We start from the raw sequence: 24554 nt of genomic DNA on the forward strand, positions 1-24554 counted from the left end.
GGTGTTACATACAAGACTCAGTTGCTCAGCGTTGGTTTTGGCAAGCACAACTTCAGGAGTGTCAACGATGTGGGTAAATTTCAAACGATCCCGAGGAGTGCGATAAACGTTGTCACTCAGAATTTCCTGCGCATATTTCACCTTCTTCACTTCTGGAGATTCATTGGGGATCCATCCAATCCCCCGGAGCCACTCCAGATCTGATTTATACACAGCCTGTGAGAGAAAATGTCAGAAAGGAAGGGCAAGATATTTCAGTTCAATTCAAAAGAAATACTTCATGTAGCAAACAGAATGAATGGAACTTCAGAAAGTCAGGACAAACTTGTCTCAATTACTTCATCAGGATCTAAGCAGTACTATCTCTCTGGACTAGACCAAAATGTTTCTTTGACCTCCAGTTATATTTCACACCAGCATTGATCAGTACTATGCTGGCTGGGGAGTTGTGGACCAAAACATCTGGAGAGTTCCAGACGTGTAGATTGGGCTAGATAGAGTGGGCAGAAAGATAATCAAATCCATACATATGACAGCCCTCCAGTTGGTTATGGATTCATTGGCTATTTTTAGATATGCCAAGTCTATCATGTCAATCATGTCTGTATGATGTGTTGGACATTCTGAACTAACAACATTTCAATTCTTCCAAGGTACTCATGATGAAATCAAGTGAAGATTAAATTACGTGAAAATGTGACAAGGCCAGTTTTCATTAATAAAGCAACTACAGATGTTATCAGCGAAACAAAGTAAAAATTAAGAAAAGGAAATCTTCCACCACTATCTACCATGATGTCTCTTTTGCCTTCTGTCCCAGCAGAGTTGTGCTGTTTGTTTGGCTTTGCAGAGGACAGATATACTTACATCGCTCTGTAGTTCGTAGGCCTTCCTTGCCTGGATCACATCATTCTGGTCGGGCAGACAAGACCACTGGTGCAGATGTTGGCGATAGTCCACCTCACTTACTAAAGACTGGCATTGCTTGGCTGCTTGGACAGACAGCATGTCCACCGGTATAGTAATATTGGCTTTGGATTTGTTGTAAGCTTGCTTATACAACCGGTCATTCTGCATCTTCAATACTTTGGCAGCAAATGAAAGTTTAGGGTCCTCCTTCACTGAAGGGCATCCAACATAGTGGCCTTTCTGTTTCTCGTGAGCTTCTTTGTACTTGTACTGAGCAGGAAAGAGAATTGGAAGCTTAAGTAATCTGACGAATTCCAAGGAGAAATGTTAGTAGAAGTTCTTGGTATTTCAATTTTCAAGGGATTCGACTATAGAATATTCAGGGGGTAGATAAAGCATAGTAAGGCTCCCTAATTCTGTCTTTATATTATAAAATATTTACCTGGACTTGCTATTAGGGATGAGAAGGAAATGCAGTCCAGTTTGCAGTTAAAGTCACACTTCCATAGTTCACACTTTTTGAAATGAGAACCAAAAGAAGCACAACTATGCTTTGAAATTCACATTCTGCAAATTTTGTAGTGCACATCTGTGGCCAAGTAGTGCATGCAGAAATGGATACTCTTGTGTAAAGTATGAATATGAAAACATGCATTAGTGAAAATCATACAAAATTTCATTAGGGAAAATGGTTTCGCAAAAATGTGTATATTAGGCAAAATTGCACACAAAAATTATATTAGGAGAATTTCTCGCTAAGATGCTGATGAATTTCCATGAAAGCTTTTTTTAAAAATACAAGCCAATGTGGAAATGTAATAATTTACTATAAATGGCTGTAAAATCAGATTTAATATGTCTGCTTGAAAATATGCCTGCCATTTTGGGACCAGTTAAACTAAGATTGTGAAAAATAGCTCATCTTGGCTTAACTGGCAATATCCAATGCTGGAAGAAAAGATCTCTACAGCTTGAGAACCAATGTAAGCAAATTTCAGGATGTATCCGTGCCAACAGTCTAAAAACTGAAAATGCTAATCTAAAATCAGTTTCCTAATATTTACCAAAATATTAGCCACCTGTTTAGCCTTTTAGGAAATAACATTACAGAAATAATATACAACAGTTGACAGTACCTCACTGGCAATGTTTCTTGAAGCCTTGGCATGCTGAATTGCAATGGCATCCACTCTTAAGTCATAACCTTTTTTCTTGGCTTCTTCCCACCCTGCTTCATAATGTTTCTGTGAAGGAAATGAGTAACGCAGCATTCATATCAGCGTATTTCAATTTTTTTTTTAGTAAGGGTCCTGAATATTAACTCATGTGCTTAAGATCTTCAGGTTGTAATTCTAAGTGCAAGTAATGGTAAATTTGATCAAACAATATGAAAAACACTAAACAAAAATGGATTGACTTAATAATTTATGAAAACATTAATTGGCCTCATTATAAAATAGTAAGTCAGTGTGCCGAATAAAATCATCACAGTAAAGCAACAACATGTTCCAAGCACAAATGCCACAACAGAGCCAGCACTAAAACATCATTGATTAGGAAGGCCTTTGTGAGTATGTGTGTTTAAACCAACCAGAGGAATATCATCACTGTAGATGCCCATTGTAACTCTAGGGGAAGGTCATTCCATGGCACGGGATGCATTAAATATTACCATGTTGCCTTTTCTTCCATGTCAAGCTCCAATAGAATTTTATTGCTATGGTGTATACCGGTACATGTATTCAAACTTATAATGTAGTAAAGGTAAAGGGACCCCTGACCATTAGGTCCAGTCATGGCCGACTCTGGGGTTGCGGCGCTTATCTCGCTTTATTGGCCGAGGTAGCCGGCGTACAGCTTCCGGGACATGTGACCAGCATGACTAAGCCGCTTCTGGCAAACCAGAACAGCGCACGGAAACACCGTTTACCTTCCCACCGGAGCGGTACCTATTTATCTACTTGCACTTTGACATGCTTTCGAACTGCTAGGTTGGCAGGAGCAGGGACCGAGCAACAGGAGCTCACCCCGTCACCAACCTTCCGATCGGCAAGTCCTAGGCTCTGTGGTTTAGACCACAGCGCCACCCGTGTCCCTAGCATATAATGTATCTTACTCAAATAAATGCTGAAAAATGTATGTTTTTATACTGAGCCTAAAAATAAATGAGTTAAAACTGAGGAACGAAGGGATGAAATAAAATATAAAATTAAATCCTCTTACTTACTGCTATCTAACTTCACACTAAGAAACATTGCAATGTTTTTTCTAATATTCAGTATTATGAGAAAGATCAAACATCATTCCAGTAGATGTGACAAAACTTCCTCTACTTTGCCCCACCCAATCTGCTCCAGAAAACCCCCTAGCTTGATATAAGCTATCAACAATATCATATTTTTCACATTAAAGACATTCCTGCTTCCCACCTTCCATTTGTTTGCTCAAGTCTAGGGAATCATGAATTCAGTGAAAGGGCATTACTCATAGCTAATCAGAATTGGTTACTACATAGAGAACTGAATGGGCATTTCATATATTCATCCTTTAGTATTCTCAATTCCAATCATAAAACAATTTTAATTGAAAGGCAATTCTTACCCAAACCCCTTATTTAAAGGTCAGAATTGCTTTACAGATGTATTCACATTTAATTCTTACTTTGCTGACGTTCAGAGCATTCATTTTGGACAGAACCATCTCAGGAGTATCAGCTGGAAGAGTAAACTGTGTCTTTTCTTTATCCCAGAGTTCACGATATAATGCCTAATGAGGGAAAAAATACGGTACTTCTTTCTGTCATAATGTACAAAGTACATATTGAGATTATACATACAAAACCCTCCATACAAGCTACTTGTGTAAGTGGCCTAATCGTGTGTGCAGCATCACATAAGGCTTTTTTATTGGGGATTTATTAAAGAACAGTGGTTACTCCACTGTTAGAAAAATTGCAATGTTTGGCATTTCTAATCACAGAAGCAATCTTTTGCAAGACCTGCCCCTGCATCTATGTTCCTCAACAATCAGATAAACATACAGAAATATGTTCCAAATGCAGAGGTGCATCCAATAGTATCTTTGCAGTTGTAAGGAGGTACTTTTGTTTGATAAAGATGGCGCACACAATTTTCATATATGCCCACCTACCCACTGCTCCTAAGGCTTGGGAGACCTTCTGGCATGGAAGGATTCAATAGGTAAGGGAGTGTGGCAAAATGAGGTGGTATCACCTTATACGAATGGTATTACCATTCACTACTGGAAAGCTGATACTGGATACAACCTATACTTTTGCATTGCATTTATTTGAATAAATAAAGGTGTTTACTATGATAGCAGTCAGAATGGGACGGTTTTCAAGCATTAACTCAGTTTAAAGGCTCTCTAGCTAAGTGTACAGATCATGAAACAAACTGCAATCTCTGCACCCCAATTGCCCCAATGGAAAGCCTTCTTTGACTTCAGAGGGATCTAAATGTGATCTTAAATGAGAGCATAGGCAGCCTCAAGTGACTGTTGAAAATCAAAGCTGCATGGGTTTTGTGCTTATTATTTTCATATATCTCACTTGATTCCAGCATGCTGGAGTGAGCATCTAGAAGTACATTCTCCTCACATCCAAAACGCAGATACCCGAGGACCAAAAGGCAAATGCAAAGTTTCTTACATTGCTCTGAAGCAGAGCATTGGCCTTTGCCAAGACAATTTCTGGAGAATCAACAATAGCGGTGAATTTCACAGAGTCTGGTCGTTGACGGTACAGTCTGTCATTCAGGATCTCCTGGGCCTTCTTCACTTTTAAGACTTCCAAAGAACCTTCTGGAATCCAACCAATACCACGCAGCCATTCTAGGTCTTGCTTGTAGACGTTCTGCAAAGGAAACAATTGGGCTATTAACAATATGGTTGAAAATGTTTCCTCCAATTTAAGGTCTGCCAATTCGTACTATCATATGTTTGATCCATCCCATGCTAAATCTTGAAGACTAGGGGTGAAATTAATGGACTTAACCATGGTTATTAATTTCAGTGGGTCTACTTTGAGTAAAACTGAGGTGAATACTACACTTGCTCTAAACACAACCCTTGTACCAGGCCCAATAACTCTTACACTGCAGTCCTTAGCATGGTTACATAAAAGTCCCTACTGAGCAAAGTGTGGCTTGTTCCCTAATTATTGTATTTAGGACTGCTAATCCAAATTATTTGTAGCAGCACCAGCACAAATAGGTTTAGGCACTTTTACTTACCATATATTAGTTTACATTAGTTTTAGTTGTGTGTTTGTTTTTTTAAGTGTTTTAAATGCATTATAACATCGTGACTCCAGATGGCGCTGTAGAGTTTGGCCTTTCTGCAATGTGATTTCCCATTATGAGGTTTACAACGTGTTTTCCTGAAATGCTTTTATGATGTGTCTCAATCCAGCCCAGGGACATTGGAATTTTATCTTTATTGATGCTCACTTTTTACAGCCTGCTTAACCAAGTAGAGTGTTTCTGTGCAGCCCTGCACAGTTTTGCATAAGAGAGCTCAGCTGGAGTTTCTGGACTGAAACGCATCAGACTTTTATTTCTTTATGAATAGTCTAAACATATTTTAATCCCATTCAGAAATTTATGGAAACATAGGAAGCTGTCTTTATATCGGCTCAGACTATTGGTCCATCTAGCCTAGTCCTGCCTCTCTGATCAGAAGCTAGGGTCTCAGGCAACGAGAGAGGTACCTGACCTTTTAAACTTGGTACTAACTCTTTTCAACTCAATAAGCCATAGACTGAACCTGAGAGACCTTCTGCTTGCAAAGTAGGTGTTTTGCCACTGAGCTGTGATCCCACCTCCATGTACCCAGGTGCTTTATGTTTGCTTTTACGTACATCACTTTGTATGTCATACACTTTCTTAGCCTGAATGACGTCATTCTGGTCAGGCAGGCAGGTCCATTCATGCAGGTAGTGGCGGTAATCAATGTCACTAACAAGCTTCTGACAATTCTTAGCCAACAGGACTGACAGCATGTCAACCGGACTATGGATCTTCGTCTTCAGTTGATTAAATACTTTCTTGTACTCCCGATCGCTCTGCATTTTAGCTACATGCATAGCCAACACCATTTTGGGATCATCTTGAAGGTTTCGGAACCCGATATAGTGCCCTTTCTGCTTCTCATATGCCTCTTTGTATTTAAACTGCAAAAAAGAAAAGAAACACATTTTAGAGCTATTATTACTATTATTATTATTTATTAATTAAAAGCATTGGACATGCTTGCTGAGACTAAGAAGAGTGGCAATCCAAAACTTTTGTAGGGCATCAGGCTGGGGAATATTGCTCTTGCGTATTACAAATGTTGAAGATATCAACATAGGGTCAGTCGAAAGGACCTGCATCGCCACCCTAGAAGACCGAACACCCTTCGTTTGAATTAATTATTTCTATAATAGTCATTTTGAAAACCACAGGGTTGTTACTTGCATTTCTTTGCAGAAGTGTGTAATCAACACATCCACTTACATCACTAGCTATGTCCCTTGATGCCTTTGCAGATCTGATTGGAATTGCATCAGCTCTCAAGTCATATCCTTTCTGCTTCGCCTCTTCCCATCCCTCGATATAAAGTCTCTACAGAAGGAGTCATAAAAACAACAACCATGAATGAAAACTCACTCACATAGAATTTGTGCATATACAGTGTACAGAATCCCCAATTATTTAAGAAAACAGATGCATTTTTAAAACCCATCCTTAAAAAAATGCTCTTACATGGCTAATGTTGGCTGAGTTTGCCTTTGCCAGCATAATCTCTGGGGTATCTGGCATGACATGAATGTTTGTTTTATCAACATTCCAGGCTTCAGTGTATAATCTCTGTGGGAGAGCAGAAGAAATAGTTAGCATTTTGTATTTTGAAAAGCATCAAATAACATGCACTCTTAGGAACTGATGCTATGCTATTATATTTATATGCTATTTATATCCATAAACAAAAAATGTATTGTAGCATGCCCTACAATATAAATTTACCAAATAACACCAGGATTTTCTAACTAAAATAATTTTGTTAAATCATATTTCATTATATTAAATATTTTGTTGCCACACTTACTCCTATCTGAACTGAAATCGGGCTCCGGTGGTGCGGCGGCAGCAGGAGGCCCCATTAGCTAAAGTGGTGCTTCAGGTTAAGAACAGTTTCAGGTTAGGAACGGACCTCCGGAACGAATTAAGTACTTAACCCGAGGTACCACTGTATTGGCATTAGAGAACACACACAGAGAAGTCCTAGAAATGCCTAATCATAAGACTCACCTTGTTCATTGTCTCGGCATTATGTTTTGCCAACTCCATCTCCAAAGAATCTGTGACGCTGGTAAACTTGAACTTATCAGGTGGCTGTCGGTACTTCCTGTCACTTAGGATTTCTCCTGCTCTCTTTACTTTCTCAACTTCCAAAGAGCCAGAAGGAATCCAACCAACACCTTTCAGCCATTCCATATCTGATTTGTAAAGCACCTGGAATACGAACACAGATTATCCTTGCATTCAGAGAAACTATCAACTTCACACATAACAACTACTATTGCAGGGGAACATTTCTGGGTTTAGTGGCGGAGCTTCATGCTCCAGCAGCGGAGGGCAGAGAGCAGGGGGGGGGCAGGGCTGGCACACGTCCCGGGGACGTGGTGTGCCGCCTGTAGGGGCATGGTGCGTGTCCTGGGGGCGTGGCGTGCATCCTGGGGGCGTGGCATGCCACCTGTAGGGCTGTGGCACCCAGCACAGGCAGGGGGGCAGCCGCAATGGCACCCCGCTGGGATCGCAATGCCAGGGCTGGTGTGCTCCCCCCCCACCTCTTTCTCCGCCAGTGTCTGGGTTATAAACATAGAAATTAAACATTAAATATGTGTAAACTGAAGGACCAATACATCACACTTACAACCACTATAACTCCTGCTTTTGCAGCTACATATTCATTTAGCCCAAACTTGATGATCCTATGCAGTCTGATTCACGCTCCCTTGTTCATTGCTTGGCCTCTTGTCACATGTTTAATTACTTGGGAGCAAGCCCAATTGAACGAAGTGCTACTTCTGAGTAAATATCTGTAGAATTGTGCCATTGATGTCTCATTCCTGACATTGCTTAGAATGCTAATGGAATCTGCCTATACTGAATTTCAGCTTGGATTTTGGTGTTTCACGTTATCGTAACTCAACTAAAAGTATCTGGTGATATATTTCCAAAATGTTTGCAAGGTATCTTAAAAATAATTATCTTGAAATTGTTCATTTAAAAAACTAGCTTATTTTTTCAGAATTACACAATTTTGCTACTGCATTTTTTAAAAAATGATATAAATATTGTATATGTTTCTAAAAACTGGAAGTGTTGTTTTAACTTTAAAAAATAATATCCCCAATTAAAAACATATCTTTTATTTTATGTGTCATTGGGGTGGTTAGCTGGTTTTTGTTTTAGGTTTACTTTTAAAATTATGAACAAAAGCCTTTCCTGACAATACAAAACCCAGAGTTCGTTCCAGGGTTCAAACAGAAGGCAACCCAAGGAAGAGTGAACAATAACAGAGAGGAATGGATGGAATCCATTCATCTCCACTTATAACACATTGATTTCCAGATATATTTGAACTGTCTACATAAAAAAGCATATATTTGGGGAAAGACACAAATTCACTGGCTGTGTTTATTCTGCATAGCTTACTCACATCACTCTGGAGATCATAGGCCTTTCTAGCTTGGATGACGTCATTCTGATCTGGAAGGCAGGTCCACTGGTGCAGATAATGACGGTAATCAATATCACTGACCAACTTCTGGCAATTCTTGGCGTGCAACACTTCCAGCATGTCCACAGGGCTAATATACTTAGTCTTCCATTTCTCAAAGTCCTTCTTATACTCCCTCTCACTCTGCATTTTGGCTACATTCATAGAATGCACAAGTTTCGGGTCATCCTGCACACTGCGTGCTCCAATATGGTGGCCAAGCTGCTTGCGATAGCCTTCTTTGTATTTGTACTGAAATAGATATACATGTGTAAGCCGTCTACCCATAAGAATATTCATCAGATAGCTGCATTGGAAAATCCCACATTCTGAGAGGATTGTGACAGTATTTTTCTCATCTAGATAGCATCTTTTGTCCCTATGCTTGTCCCTTCATCTTCCTATTTCATCATACATATTTTCTAATAATCTTTAAAGATTTTGTTCCTTTGGCAAGATAAGCTTTTTTTCTTCTTCAATCCTTTATTATTCATGGATAGGAATGAAAAAGCTCTTTAGGTAGTTCCGATGTCTTAGGTAATACTTAAGCACCTCCCGCCATCTTTCCAGTTCAAAAACTACTTTGCTATGTAGCGATCAAGTGGGGGCTTTCATGAACCACAAGTCCATGGTCCCTTGGAGATGCAGAGCTTGTTCACAGTTCCTTGAATCTCAGCTCTAAATTAATCCCAATATTTCCCCTGGATTTCATCTCTTTTTTTTCTTTTCTTTTTTAATCTATTATGCAGCTGCCTTCAAATATTTTTCCTTTCTTTTCCAGTAAGTTATAAAGAAACATAGTAAACACAAAGCAAAGAAACAAGGCTAACATCTGGCTAAGTCCATTTCACCACACTGTGAAAATGTCCAGTGGGTTGATAACAGTTCCAAAATGGGAAGAAAAGACCAAGTTTCTGCTTGAATTATTATTTTCCTTCCCATAAATGTTTACAGTGAGTGATCCTATTGATTAATATTCCACACAGTAAACATTTCCTGCTAATAATAGCTGAGCTGCAGTTAATACATAATTAACTTTGACTTTGAGTTTTCTTTTAACTTGCCCTTTCACTAACCATGAAATAATTGTTTCAGGGTTTCATTGTAGCTTGTATCATATTAAAACCCTGTGAAACATTACTGTCTTCCTATATCGTGCCTAGGACTCTCCTCATGCCACTCTGCTTTCTATTTACTACATCTCCTCAGGTACCTTTTTCAATACTCTGTTCTTAATGCTACTAAAGAACCCTGTTCTTTTATCCCCATAATTCACAGAATAAATTAGTCCCTTAACAAATGAAACCAAAATCGTGGAAGGAAATGTAGCTTCTCTCTAATACTGCCTAAAACATCCACCACAGTCACACATACTGTATAAATGCTTTCCCCTTTAAAAAAAAAAGCTATACATAGAGCATATTGGGTACACACATCACTGGCAATATTTCTGGAAGCCTTGGCAGCTTGAATTGGGATAGCATCCAAACGTAAGTCATAGCCATCCTTCTTTGCCTCCTCCATAGCAAGTCTGTATAATTTCTGTAAGGAAGAAGAACATGTTTACTTCATCGTTATCTATGCCTGTGTCCTTCATGTCCACACACATAATTTTACATAACTGACAGAGGTGCAACAACTTGACTGTGCTGCACTTAAACAAAAAACTCCAGGGCAACTCTAGCCTACTGAGCCTCAACAAATCCAAGCCATCTGGTGACTATGGGGCTCACATCCCTTGCAAGAACCACAGACGTTGGCTGAAATATTTGCAATCTCCCTTGGTATGGAGGAACTCCTTTGTTTATCCAAGTGGCACTCACCTGACTATAGTTTAGCTTGTTGAATTTTGACAGCATGATTTCAGGTGTATCAGGCATCACGTGGATCGTAACCTTGTCTTTATCCCAAGCTTCCGTATACAAACGCTGTGGAAGAACATAAGCACAAGAGACAGTGGTTATAAGGACAATCGTTCAGTAATCTTAGGGCTTTTTTTTTTTAGTGAGGGCCTCCTATGAAAATTGCATTAAAATAGCCTGCAGAGGCAGAACTCCACTACCTCAAACTGTGGTGCTGTAGGTAGAGTGTTGGACTAAGACTGGGTAGAGTTCAAATCTTCAGTCAGCCATGCAGCTGACAAGGTGATCTTGGACCAGTAATGCTCTCACAGTTTAAATCTACCTCACAGGTTCCATATGAGAATAAATGTATTATTTGTTCATATTTAAGTCTACCTGATGCAAAAGGCGCAAGGTTCTTCCAGTTCATGAACTTTGCAATAAAATAGCTGACGAAAATGTCTAAGATACATGAAGTGAAATGTTGCATTTTCAGAGAAATGTACAGGGGTCACAACCATGTTACTTGTTGACTACCCACCTATATGCCAATACAGCTTTAAAAGAAATGTTAACTGTATGTCATATTGCAAATATGTAATGTAAACTCTAACCAAAGCTAGGTACTTTTAAATCCCCTTAAGTTAAATAGCAAAAGTTAAACAAAATACAAAAAGCTCCCCAACGGAAATAAGTAAAAATGGAAAAACGTTGGATCACTAGTGCCCTCTAATAAGATGCTACAACATTTGTACCACAATACTAGTTTCTCAACTGCCCGGCTCAGATTCACCTTGTTCATTGTTTCTGCATTATGCTTGGCCAACTCCATTTCAAGAGAATCTGTCACACTGGTGAATTTGAATTTGTCTGGTGGCTGACGATACTGCTTTTCACTTAGGATCTCTCCAGCCTTCTTGGCTTTTTCCACATCCAGTGATCCAATAGGGACCCAGCCAATGCCTTTCATCCACTCAAGGTCTGCTTTGTAGGCATTCTGTGAATAAGAAATTCAAAGAATCATTAATAAAACCAAAAGCTATAGAGGACTCTTGCTTGGGGTAGGGGGTGCCGCCTGATTAGGATGCCAGAAAGAGAGAGAAAAAATGTGTACACACACACAACATAATGAGGATAAAAGTGCCACAAGTATCAGGATAACATGGCTGCTATGGGCATGGGGAGGATGTTGGGATTTCAGCCTCACATTGCTGATCTAACATGATATTCATGTTGACGTTCCTGTACTGTTGTGTACTGTTATGCCTGAGAACGGAAGTGAGCATCTGTAACTTCCGCTGTTTGTTCACTCTCTCTGCTCTCGCAAAAGAGAGATGTGTGTGAGGCACTTAGCTCACACTAGCTATGCTTTATTGTTTTAATTCGCTGTAAATAATAAAAGAAATTCGGAGTGCTACATATCTGACAGTCTGCTTCCTGCTGATACTCTGCTGCAGCCCTGGGAGGGGTATTTTTAACTTCCCCTCACAGGGGGGCTGCCGATAGGAAGGTGTCAGTCAGGGGTCAGCAAACTTTTTCATCAGGGGGCCAGTCCACTGTCCCTCAGACCTTGTGGAGGGCCGGACTATATTTTTTGGGGGAAATATGAACGAATTCCTATGTCCCACAAACAACCCAGAGGTGCATTTTAAATAAAAGCACACATTCTACTTATGTAAAAACACGCTGATTCCTGGACCATCCGCAGGCCGGATTTAGAAGGCGTTTGGGCTGGATCCGGCCCCCGGGCCTTAGTTTGCCTACCCATGGTGTCAGTCCTCCATACCAGTGACTACTGCCACCATGTTTGCTTTTTATTAATTCACATTGTGCAACTGCAACACTTGAAAGTTGTCTGGAATTAGAGGTGGGTTAGGAGAAAAGAGCCAAGATTGATGGAGCAGACTGGGGGAGGGGAAGGATTCAGTTCCACTCACCCTTGTATCCCACCCTTTGACACCCCCCCCCCACTTTATTTTATACCTTATATTACGTTTAGCTGTGCCCAAACATAAATGGTACTCACATCACTCTGGAGATCATAGGCCTTTCTAGCTTGGATGACGTCATTCTGATCTGGAAGGCAGGTCCACTGGTGCAGATAATGACGGTAATCAATATCACTAACCAACTTCTGGCAATTCTTGGCGTGCAACACTTCCAACATGTCCACAGGGCTAATATACTTAGTCTTCCATTTCTCAAAGTCCTTCTTATACTCCCTCTCACTCTGCATTTTGGCTACATTCATAGAATGCACAAGTTTCGGGTCATCCTGCACACTGCGTGCTCCAATATGGTGGCCAAGTTGTTTGCGATAGCCTTCTTTGTATTTGTACTGAAATAGATATGCATGTGTAAGCCGTCTACCCATAAGATTATTCATCAGATAGCTGCACTGGAAAATCCCACATTCTGAGAGGACTGTGACAGTATTTTCCCCATCTAGATAGCATCTTTCTTCCTTATCTTTTTGCCACTTCATTTTCCTATTTCCTCATACAGGTTCTATAATAATCTTTAAAGATTTGTTTCCTTTAGGAAGGTATTTTTAATATTATTCATGAATCTTTTAAAAATGGACCAGTCATTCTGTTTTGTGTTGTTTTCAGAAGGGGCAGGTTTAAAGAAAAACAACGGGGGGCAGGGGGGAGAAAACAAATGCGAGCATTAGCCAAATCTAAGTGTAAGCTTGAATGACAAGCCTGGGTTCCATGCCAAAGTTCCATGCAATTGCTGGCACTGTGGTCTAAACCACTTAGCCTAGGGATTGCCAATTGGAAGGTAGATAAATAGGTACCACTCTGGCAGGAAGGTAAATGGTGTTTCCGTGTGCTGCTCTTCACCAGAAGCGGCGTAGTCATACTGGCCACATGACCCGGACAAACTGTATGCGGACAAACACCGGCTCCCTCGGCCAGTAAAGTGAGATGAGTGCCACGACCCCAGAGTCATTTGCGACTGGACTTAACTGTCAAGGGTCCTATACCTTTACCTTTTAGCTGTCAACATACTGCCACATACTAGGAATAAAGTGTAACTATTTTATTTTACGGATTCAGGCATGCTTTGGATTCCACCATCACCGGTTTGGGCACTTGTGAAAACCTAACATATTCAATGAATATTCCTATTAATGATGCTTGACTATATCAATAAAATGGGGGAAGCTATTTAGTCCATCTAAATCTATCCAAAGCATCACAAGAGTAGATGTATCAGTTGTGATAAATGAGGGATTCACATATCACAGCCTTTTCAACAATTCAAACCAGAAAACAAAAATCCACCTATTCAGTAACTGAGCCATAGAAAAATGATGTTTTTTAAAAAAAGTAATAAGGGAAGTGGGTTAGGAAGATGCAATTCCTATTACATGACAGCATCTGACAACTCATGAACAGAACTACTTACTTCGCTTGCGATATCTCTTGAAGCTTTAGCAGCCTTGATTGGAATTGCATCTACACGAAGATCATAACCCTTTCTCCTGGCCTCTTCCAATGAAAGTTTGTATAATTTCTAAAAGAATGGCAAAGATTGGTTTAATGTTTAAAAATAGAGCACTTGTTATTATTCTAAATTGGTTTTCTACCAACAATTTTGAAGACATTACTTACATCACTATAGTTGATCTTGTTCTGCTGTGACAATATAATTTCAGGAGTATCTGGCATAATGTGAATGGTAGTTTTATCCTTGTTCCATGCATCAATATACTTGCGCTGAAAAAATAGTAAATAGTAAAAAAAGAGAGTAAATAAATTATTTGATAAAGGTAGCAGCTGCCCAAAATGGTAATTCGTTCATTCATTTGTTTGTTCCTAAAATCTCTTAGAAGCCCTTTGCAATCATAAAACTGATAAAACTGTTGAAGTTTCCAAATTGCCTCCAAGGGCAGCACCACATAGAGAAAACTGCCATAATCCAATCTGGAAGTTACCAGAGCATGGAGTACTGTGGCCAAGTCTTCTCTGTAGTTGGGCCATAGTTGGCATACCAGCTGTAGATGTAAATGAACTCCTAGGCACTGAGGCTACTTGGGCCTCCACTGACAGAGATGGGTCCAGAACATCAAAATGCTTGCAACTGCTCCTTCCAGAGGATAAATAACACCCCCATCTTTTCCTGGTTCCACTTCAATTTATTGACCAGCATCTAGTCCAGTCATAGGCAAACTCAGCCCTCCAGATGTTTTTGGCCTACAACTCCCATGATCCCTAGCTGGCAAGACCAGTGGTCAGGGATGATGGGAATTGTAGTTTCAAAACATCTGGAGGGCCGAGTTTGTCTATGCCTGATCTAGTCCATTACCACCTCCAAGCACCAGGCTAGCACTTCAATTTCCTCTCGTGCTTCAGATGGAACAGGGAGCAATAGCTTAGTGCCATCCACATATTAGTGGTATTTCACTCCACGTCTCCTGTTGAGAGGGGTCCCAACTGTTTGCAGATATATATTAATTAACAAGACAGGAGAAATACTCATGGTACTAAACAAAGCCCATCATATCCACTTTCTGGAAATGGCTCTGAAAATGGTTTCTGAAAGAGTATGAAAATAAGAATGAATGGAATGTGCCTTCTTAGCACAAAAATGAAACTCTTAATTAGTTAATTAGGGTCAGATAACATTCATAGAGATAAATAGTTATAATGATAAAATCACTAGGCGAATTCTCAAAGTGATCAGAGCCTGCATATTCCCAGTCACAGCATTGCTAAACCAGCCACATTTCTTTATATATTTGCTCATATGAGTTTTAAGGAAGGGGTATGGATGAAACTCACATGGTCCATAACTTCAGAATTATGCTTTGCCAAAGCCATAGGCATAGAATCAATGGGACTTGTGAATTTGAATCTGTCAGGATGCTGTCTATAGATGTAGTCACTCAAGATCTGGGAGGCTCTCTTATTCTTCTCAGCTTCCAAGGAACCACTTGGAGTCCAGCCAATGCCCTTTAGCCATTCAAGATCTGCTTTATACATATTCTGTTTGAAAAGAAACAAGCAGGGAGAACAATAGTTCCATGAAAACCTTCCATTACAATAGAGGATTTTTGTCTTCATAATTTATAATCCACATGAACTAAAGAAATTATTGTTACACTGTCATCTTGTGTCAGCACAGATTAAACAAACAATAACTTTTCAACTTTTTTTTACTGTTTAAATATATAGTATAAGTAAAGGTAAAGGTACCCCTGCCCGTACGGGCCAGTCGTGTCTGACTCTAGGGTTGTGCGCCCATCACACTTAAGAGGCCGGGGGCCAGCACTGTCCGGAGACACTTCCGGGTCACGTGGCCAGCATGACGAAGCTGCTCTGGCGAGCCGGCACCAGCGCAGCACATGGAAATGCCGTTTACCTTCCCGCTATAAAGCGGTCCCTATTTATCTACTTGCACTTAAGGGTGCTTTTGAACTGCTAGGTGGGCAGAAGCTGGGACCGAAAGATGGGAGCTCACCCCGCCGCGGGGATTTGAACCGCCGACCATGCGATCGGCAAGCCCAAGGCACTGAGGTTTTACCCACAGTGCCACCCGCATCCCTAATATATAGTATACATGCTATCTAAACAGAATGCAGCTATTAGGCTGATGAGTGGGGCAGCCCAATAGAACCATCTGTTATCAATCCTGAAGGCACTTCACTGGCTGCCAGTGAGCTGCTGGGCCCAATTCAAGGTGTTTGTACTAACATACAAAGCCAAAATGGCTTGAGACCCAAGTATCTAAAGGAACGCTTCCCTGATTTCAACAATCTCAGGTCCTATAACTGGCAGGGAATTCCCTGCTTCGATGGGTGCTAAACTGTTGGTGCTGCCCAGTCTCAGGGCTTCCTTGGTAGTGGTTTCCCCTTTATGGAGCAAACCTCAACCAAAAGCCGAATGTACATCCCACAGAAAGGTGTTCTGGACCTCTGGAGCAGTAATCAATCTTTGTTTCGAGATCCCGTCGCAATTATAATTGCCTGCTGTTTAGAGAAAGGCTTTCTTCACACAGAAAATGGTGGTTCAAATCCGCTTGCCATTGGATAATCTAACGTTTAAAATGCTTTTTCTTATAAAGATACTCACATCGCTCTGAAGTTCATATGTTTTCCTGGCATGCACAACATCATTCTGATCTGGCAGGCACGTCCACTGGTGCAAATAATGGCGGTAATCGACATCACTGACCAGTTTCTGGCAATTCTTAGCGTGCAAGACCTCCAGCATATCCACAGGGGTGGTATATTTGGTCTTCCAATTCTCAAAGTCTTTCTTATACTCCCTCTCACTCTGCATTTTGGCTACATTAATAGAATGCACAAGTTTTGGGTCGTCTTGTACACTGCGTGCTCCAATGTGGTGGCCAACTTGCTTGCGGTAGCCTTCTTTGTATTTGTACTGGAGGGGAAAGAAATATATGTGCATACTATAAATCATCTACCCAGAAGACTGCTTGTTGCCAGGCAATTTCTCAGTTTCTGTACTTATACAGAATATGATTCACGAATCTATTAAAAAACGGACCTGTTATTCTGCATTTTTTTATTTTTTCAGAAAGGGACAGCTTTAAAGAAAAACAACATTTAAAAAAAAATGTGAGCATGAACCAAACCTAGGTGTAGGCTTCCTAGTATATCTGGGTTGGAAGACAGGTAAAGATTCCTATACCCGCTAGCTTACCACACGTGGGTGCCACATAATGGGAACTTAGTGAAACTATTTCATTGGAAGGACTGAGGGACATTTTGGATTCTGCCATCAACATCTGCAGGCACCTGTGAAAACTTAATGTATTCAATGATTATTCCTATTTATGATAACTGACAATATTGGTAACACAGGGGGACTATTTAGCCTATTTGGGACTATTTGCTATTAAGAGAAGTGGTTTGGGAAAATGCAATGCCTATTACATAACAGCATCTGACAACTCATGAACAGAACTACTTACATCGCTTGCGATATCTCTTGAAGCTTTAGCGGCCTTGATTGGAATTGCATCCACACGGAGATCATAACCCTTTCTCCTGGCCTCTTCCAACGAAAGTTTGTATAATTTCTAAAAGAATGGCAAAGATTGATTGTGTGTTTAAAAACAGGGCACTTGTATTTCTTCTAAATTGGTTCTCTACTAAATTTTTAAATTTTTTTTACTTACATCACTATAGTTGATCTTGTTCTGCTGCGACAGTATAATTTCAGGAGTATCTGGCATGATATGAATTGTGGTTTTATCCTTGTTCCATGCATCTATATACTTGCGCTGAAAACAACAACCAGTAAATAAATTATTTGATGAAGGCAGCAGCAACCAAGAATGGCAATTTGTTTGCTTCTAACATTTATCAGAAGTCCTTCAACATAACATCATAGTCATAAAACAGATAAAACAGTTGAAGTTTCGAATTTGTCCTCATGCCCACATAGAGCACGACACAATAATCCAGACTGGAAGTTACCAGAGCATGGAGTATTGCGGTCAGGTCTTCCACCATCTCCAAGCACCAGTCAATCTCCTCTCGTGCTTCGGATGAAACAGAAAGAGATTGATGGGTACATTCCACATATTAGTGGTATTTCACTTCAAATCTCCTGGTGACAGGTCTGAAGATTTCAGATAGATATTAAATAACATATGGGGGGAACACTCATGTTGTCAAACAATGCCCTCCCCATAACTACTTTCTGGAAATGGCCCTAATCCAACATGTATGAAAACCAATACTTTGCTACAAAATGGTTGCTACCGGGTATGAAAATAAGAATGAATGGAATGTGCCTCCTTAGCACAAAAATGAAACTCTTAATTAATTAATTAGGGTCAGATAACATAGAGAAAAATAGTTATAATGATAAAATCACTAGGCAAATTCTCAAAGTGATCAGAGCCTGCATATTCCCAGCCATAGCATTGCTAAACCAGCCAGATTTCTTTATATATTTGCTCATATGAGTTTTAAGGAAGGGGCATGAATGAAACTCACATGGTCCATAACTTCAGAATTATGCTTTGCCAAAGCCATAGGCATAGAATCAATGGGACTTGTGAATTTGAATTTGTCGGGATGCTGTCTGTAGAGGTAGTCACTCAAGATCTGAGAGGCTCTCTTATTCTTCTCAGCTTCCAAGGAACCACTTGGAGTCCAGCCAATGCCCTTTAGCCATTCAAGATCTGCTTTATACATATTCTGTTTGAAAAGAAACAAGCAGGGAGGACAATAGTTCCATTAAAATCTTCCATTACAATTGAGGATTTTTGCCTTCACAAATTATAATCCACATCAACTAAAGAGACTATTGTTACACTGTCAACTTGTGTCAGCACAGATTAAACAAAAGAAACAACTTTTTTTTACTCTTTTAATATATAGTATGCATGCTATCTAAATAGAATGCAGCTGTTAGGCTGATGAGCAGGGCAGCCCAATAGAACCATCTACTACCAATTCTGAAGGGGATGAGTTAGGACCACTTTCTTGCTCACCATTAGGTGAGCTTTGGGCTGTGACTTGGGTGAGCTTTGGGCTGTGACTTGGCATGCCCCTTGGAACAGACAGGTCCCTCAAGGCTGAAGTTAGCTTCCCACTCTTCTGACATGAATAATATGTTCCCTCATTTGACCCATCAGTCTGGTCTCACCTTTTTGTTCTAAGATCCAGGCACAATTATCATTATTTGCTCTTTAGAGACAGGCTTTTCCCCCATAAGGAATTGTGAATAAAATCCACCAACCTTGGGATAGTCTCATGCTTAAAAGCCTTTAAGAAAAAATAAGATACTTACATCACTCTGAAGTTCATATGTTTTCCTGGCATGCACAACATCATTCTGATCTGGCAGGCATGTCCACTGGTGCAGATAATGACGGTAATCAACATCGCTGACCAGCTTCTGGCAATTCTTTGCCAGTAAGACTCCAAGCATATCCACAGGGCTGGTATACCTGGTCTTCGATTTTTCAAAGTCTTTCTTATATTCTCTTTCGCTCTGCATCTTGGCTACATTCATAGAATGCACAAGTTTTGGGTCATCCTGTATGCTGCGTGCTCCAACATGGTGGCCAAGCTGCTTGCGATATCCATCTTTGTACTTGTACTGTGGGAAAGAGAAAATTATTTTCACTAACTTCTCATTCTAATTACTTTAAGAGGTGCTCGCCTATTTATAAAGGCCTTATCTAATAATCATCCCTCCAAAACTTGATTTCTCAGGACATCCTAACTTATATAATCAGACATTTCAGCTCACAACTCATTCATTTCAGCTATTATAATGATTATATGAAGCACCGCATTTATTTCTGGGAAACCTAGAAACAATTTCCCCCCCTTAAGGTTAAGTTGATAAATATAAAAAAATTAAAAAGAAAATCAGTGTGTGCACTTATGTGTAACTAAATGTATATACATATGCACACACATCCCTTAGAAAGTTCACAATGTTAACAATGTGCCGGATCAAAGATTTATTAAGCAGCATTGCCATTTTGCTGTTAACCTGCAGAATGAAATACTTACTTCACTGGCAATATCTCGAGATGCTTTCGCAGCCTTGATTGGTATGGCATCGAGCGGAAGGTCATAGCCTTTCCTTATCAATTCTTCAAATCCTAACTTGTAGAGTTTCTAATGAGAGAACCATCAGAAAGTTAATCGCTGTGGAAGCCCAGTAAGAAAACAGACCGCTCAAACACCCTCCTGGGCTATCCAGCATCAAACTTACATCGCTCGTGTTAATTAAGTTGGCTCTGGACAGGATAATTTCAGGAGTGTCAGGCATGATGTGGATCTGAGTCTTGTCCTTATCCCATGCTTCTCTATAAAGTTTCTAGAAAGAATAGAAAGAGAGTGAATTAATAATAATAATAATAATAATAATAATAATAATAATAATAATAATGTGCCAGTAAGAATAAATATCAACTTCAGCACAGTACAAAAGTACATCAAACCAATGTGAAATGTTGGGCAGGCTGTTGCCCAAGGGGAAGGCGTTCTGTGGCACATTGTGCAAACCCCCCCACACGTTGGGAAAAGCCCCCAAGAGCCGCACACTCTTTAAAGAGCCGTGCCTAGCGGCCCATCAGTCCCTTCTCCCTCCTTGGGGAAAGGCCCCCAAGAGCCGCAAACACGCTCCACACACTCTTTAAAGGGAGCTGACAGGCTGTCCTTCTCTCACCTCATAGAAAAGCCCACAAGAGCCGCACTCCCTTTAAAGAGTGCACAGCTCTTGGCTGGCTTTTGCGGGAGGTGGGGGAAGGGACAGAGGACAGCCTCTTCCGGGCAGGGGGAGCCTTCATCCCGCTGCCCGGGAGAGGTTTCGGCGGCTTTCCCAGAAGCCAGAACAGAAGAAGAAGAAGAGTTTGGATTTGATATCCCGCTTTATCATTACCCTAAGGAGTCTCAAAGCGACTAACATTCTCCTTTCCCCTCCTCCCCCACAACAAACACTCTGTGAGGTGAGTGGGGCTGAGAGACTTCAGAGAAGTGTGACTGGCCCAAGGTCACCCAGCAGCTGCATGTGGAGGAGCAGAGATGTGAACCCAGTTCCCCAGATTGCAAGACTACCGCTCTTAACCACTAAACCACACTGGAACAGCAAGAGGCTATCCCAGAAGCCAGATACCTCTTGCTGTTCTGGCTTCTGGAATTCAGAATATTTTTTTTCTTGTTTTCCTCCTCCAAAAACTAGGTGCATCTTATCGTCTGATGCATCTTATAGAGCAAAAATACGGTAATTTTCCTAAATAAATTCCTAGGCCCAGAAACTGAATTTCCCTTTTTATACCAGATTCATCAAACTGAAAACAAAAATAAAAATGCACTTATCAAAATTGCTACAGAATCCTATGCATGTTCACCTGAAGCAAACTCCAAGCAAAAAAGGAAGGTACTCTTGAACTAATTAAGGCTGCAGTCCTGAACATGCTCCCTAGAGAGCCCTGTTAAATACAGTGGGGACTTACGTCTGAGTAAACATGTATTGGATGTGCTGTAAAGCAGTTAACTATGCTATAGGGCATGACTCACTCACTCCTCCCCACTAACATTCACAGCCATTATTCCTGCTGCTGACACCTGCTCCTCGAGAGCAGCAGACACTTGTGCTGAGAACACTTACATCGCTCCTATGCTTGGCATTTTCCTTTGCCAAAACCACCTCCATTGAATCAGGGATACTTGTGAATTTAACGGTGTCTGGAGGCTGGCGATATTTCTTTTCACTCAGAATCTCAGAAGCCTTCTTGTTCTTTTCCGATTCTAGAGATCCGTATGAGTTCCATCCAATGCCTTTCAGCCACTCAAGATCTGTTTTGTATGCATTCTAGCAAGGAAGAAAACATATATGAGATCCATTTGGTATTGCAAATACCACTGAAGAGGATTTTAACTTTTGGTCCTATTCCTATTCCTCCGTCATATGTTGATTATGGGTCCTTGCCTTAGGTATGTCTATCATTTGGCTTGATTGTTATTTAAATAAAGTATACAAAGGTTTGCAAAGTTTGAAGACCAAGTACCGGTATGTTTGGCCAAAAATATACATAGTGAGAAGACTAGCGCAGGAGGGGAGACAAGAGAAACATTGTTTTTAAGGCACCTTAAATCTCAGAAAAGAAGTTTGACAAAAACGAATTAAGAGATTAAACAAACTGGGTATCAGAAAAGATTGGGAACACACTCCAGAAATAGCAAAAACGAGGATGAACAAGAGCAATAAGAAGTCAGTGAGAATGAAGGATGTAAGCAGGGACCTACCAGCATTAGGGTAGGTAAGAGACTGAAGGAGACTTGAAATCTGCCTTCACAAACAAATATCATTTCTGATCCCCCATAGCAAGATATGGTTTATAAATACAACTTACATCGCTTTGTAATTCATATACTTTCTTAGCATGGATGACATCATTTTGGTCCGGGAGACATGTCCATTGGTGCAGAAAATGACGGTAATCGATATCACTGACCAGTTTCTGACAATTCTTAGCGTGCAAGACCTCCAGCATATCCACAGGGCTGATATACTTGGTCTTCCATTTCTCAAAGTCTTTCTTGTATTCCCTCTCACTCTGTATCTTGGCTACATTCATAGAATGCACAAGTTTGGGGTCGTCCTGTATGCTGCGTGCTCCAATGTGATGCCCCTGTTGCTTGCGGTAACCTTCTTTGTACTTGTACTGAAATCACAAACAAAGTTTGTTGCAAAGACAGGAATGACAAAATCTGGAATCGTTAGCAGATCTATCCCAATGGAGGCGCCATGTCAGAACTGTTTGCAAATGTGGCCTTTCGTGATTGCTGCTGATTCACAAGCAAAACAGGTTGCTCATTCACTTGGGAGCAAGCCCCCCTTGAACTCAGTGGGTCCTACTTGTAAGTAGACATGCCATGATGCTGCTCTAGAAACAGGCGAAAAAAAATCAGCACAGTGGCAGCACTACATTCCCGGTCTGGCATGTTTTGGTGATGTCGCAGGAACCCCCCCCCCCCCAATCATTCAGTTTGTACAAACTTCACACACACTCACACACTACATACGCTACGCTTTCTCTATAAATTCATAGAAAATCAACCATACATCGGATTTGCACTGTTCCACTTTTATTTTACTTCATGAAGGAAGGACTACAAAATGGGGAAGGTTTGATACAGGGCAGCCATAATCCCTTGAGCATACCAGCACATACACAGGAGCCCTGCCCAGTTGCTATGCCAACCCTGATGGTCCTAGACAGAAGACCATCAAGATCACAAAGAAGTTGCATATGGGAGTGGATTCAGCATGGACTGGAACAAAGGACAATAATCAGCTTTTCCCTCTGGGGGCAGGAAACTGCAAACTCCCCTCTGTCACCTGGAAAGTACTCATGGGGAGGGGGAAAGGGGGAACCAGCCAGGTGACAGGACACTCAGGTTACCACCACAACTCCTCCCTCAACCCCTGCTTTCTGTGATGAAGGTGTGATGTATCTGAGGGGTGATCTTAGGTTACACCCCTTCTGTGATGAATGTATGATGTTTCTGGGGGTGGTCTTGATCTACAGGGTGGCAATTTCAAAAGTCTTTATAAGGCCTTGCACACCATTTTTCTGGGTCCTTCCTCTCTCCTGCAAGTGAGGGGAGCACCCTGTTGCAACAGATCAATAAAGGCCAAGCCTACAGGCTGCTGTTTTGCTCCAAGTAATCCTGGTTGGTGTCTTTGTTTTTGTCCAAGGGAGCCCTCGGATTTTTCCATTAACAGTGAAAACTAGATTCCACCACCAATAGCCTGCCTCAATTCAAAATTGCTTGATAACTACATGAGATGCAATGATAAGACTTTTTCTTCATAGGGGACATTGAAAAAAATCATACAGTAGGACATCTATTATTCTACAAGGGAACCATAGGTGCTTTGGCTGGTCTGTGCTGGTATACACACCACGGCACCTCAAAGGTGAGGGAAAAATTACTCCGCATGCACTTTGTTGGCAGGGTACCTGGAAGAGTGAGGCGAGGGTGAAGTTCGATGGAATGCAACAAGCTCTAGCCCTGAAAACCAATTACCTGACTGAGTCCTAGAGAACGTGACTGAATGCATCAAAGGTGTACTACAATACTACTTACATCACTAGCGATGTCCCTTGATGCTTTTGCAGATTTCACTGAGATTGCTTCAGCGGTGAGGTCATAACCTTTCTTCAACAATTCTTCCCATCCAAGTTTGTACAGTTTCTAATATGGAAAGCAAGAAGAGCAAAAAAAAAGTTCAGTACATAACAGGCATTTCTTCCACTGGAGTTATATATCAGAATATATTTTTGGAATATTTGAGTGTAGAGCATTTAAGAAATTGCACAAAGACACCAAATATCTCTTAGCTTCCCTCAAAACTCCTGCCCTGTTATAGCTAGGGCGGAGTTAAATTTCATGAGCGAACATTTTTTGTTGGGGGGAAAAAGGTGAATGATTGAGCCCCTTGAAATACTCTTCAAAAGATGCTTCTAAGCCTTTTTTACAGTGGCTCACTCCCATTCTTTATTGCC

At 40.7% G+C, this 24554-nt stretch overlaps 1 protein-coding gene across 50 annotated transcripts in view; it reads right to left on the reverse strand.

Moving 5' to 3' along the window:
* Positions 1 to 24554, reverse strand: part of NEB (nebulin) — a 153449-nt gene that overhangs the window by 76738 nt on the left and 52157 nt on the right. For 47 of the 50 annotated variants that reach the window (XM_081927821.1, XM_081927807.1, XM_081927808.1 and 44 more), the window contains 27 exons: positions 24136 to 24243; positions 22395 to 22706; positions 21650 to 21853; positions 20252 to 20356; positions 20047 to 20154; positions 19313 to 19624; positions 18514 to 18717; positions 17688 to 17792; positions 17481 to 17588; positions 16616 to 16927; positions 15326 to 15529; positions 14156 to 14260; positions 13950 to 14057; positions 12562 to 12873; positions 11329 to 11532; positions 10518 to 10622; positions 10129 to 10236; positions 8635 to 8946; positions 7221 to 7424; positions 6675 to 6779; positions 6426 to 6533; positions 5789 to 6100; positions 4580 to 4783; positions 3571 to 3675; positions 2046 to 2153; positions 868 to 1179; positions 13 to 216 (listed from right to left, as the gene is read on the reverse strand). In XM_081927821.1, the coding sequence (XP_081783947.1) occupies positions 13 to 216; positions 868 to 1179; positions 2046 to 2153; positions 3571 to 3675; positions 4580 to 4783; positions 5789 to 6100; positions 6426 to 6533; positions 6675 to 6779; positions 7221 to 7424; positions 8635 to 8946; positions 10129 to 10236; positions 10518 to 10622; positions 11329 to 11532; positions 12562 to 12873; positions 13950 to 14057; positions 14156 to 14260; positions 15326 to 15529; positions 16616 to 16927; positions 17481 to 17588; positions 17688 to 17792; positions 18514 to 18717; positions 19313 to 19624; positions 20047 to 20154; positions 20252 to 20356; positions 21650 to 21853; positions 22395 to 22706; positions 24136 to 24243 (4998 nt within the window). The remainder of the gene's footprint in view (positions 1 to 12; positions 217 to 867; positions 1180 to 2045; positions 2154 to 3570; positions 3676 to 4579; positions 4784 to 5788; positions 6101 to 6425; positions 6534 to 6674; positions 6780 to 7220; positions 7425 to 8634; positions 8947 to 10128; positions 10237 to 10517; positions 10623 to 11328; positions 11533 to 12561; positions 12874 to 13949; positions 14058 to 14155; positions 14261 to 15325; positions 15530 to 16615; positions 16928 to 17480; positions 17589 to 17687; positions 17793 to 18513; positions 18718 to 19312; positions 19625 to 20046; positions 20155 to 20251; positions 20357 to 21649; positions 21854 to 22394; positions 22707 to 24135; positions 24244 to 24554) is intronic. The other 3 variants (XM_081927818.1, XM_081927805.1, XM_081927806.1) reach the window with 3 other exon arrangements.

This window comes from Podarcis melisellensis (assembly GCF_964234715.1).
Source record: "Podarcis melisellensis genome assembly, chromosome: 1".
Classification (NCBI taxonomy): domain Eukaryota; kingdom Metazoa; phylum Chordata; class Lepidosauria; order Squamata; family Lacertidae; genus Podarcis; species Podarcis melisellensis.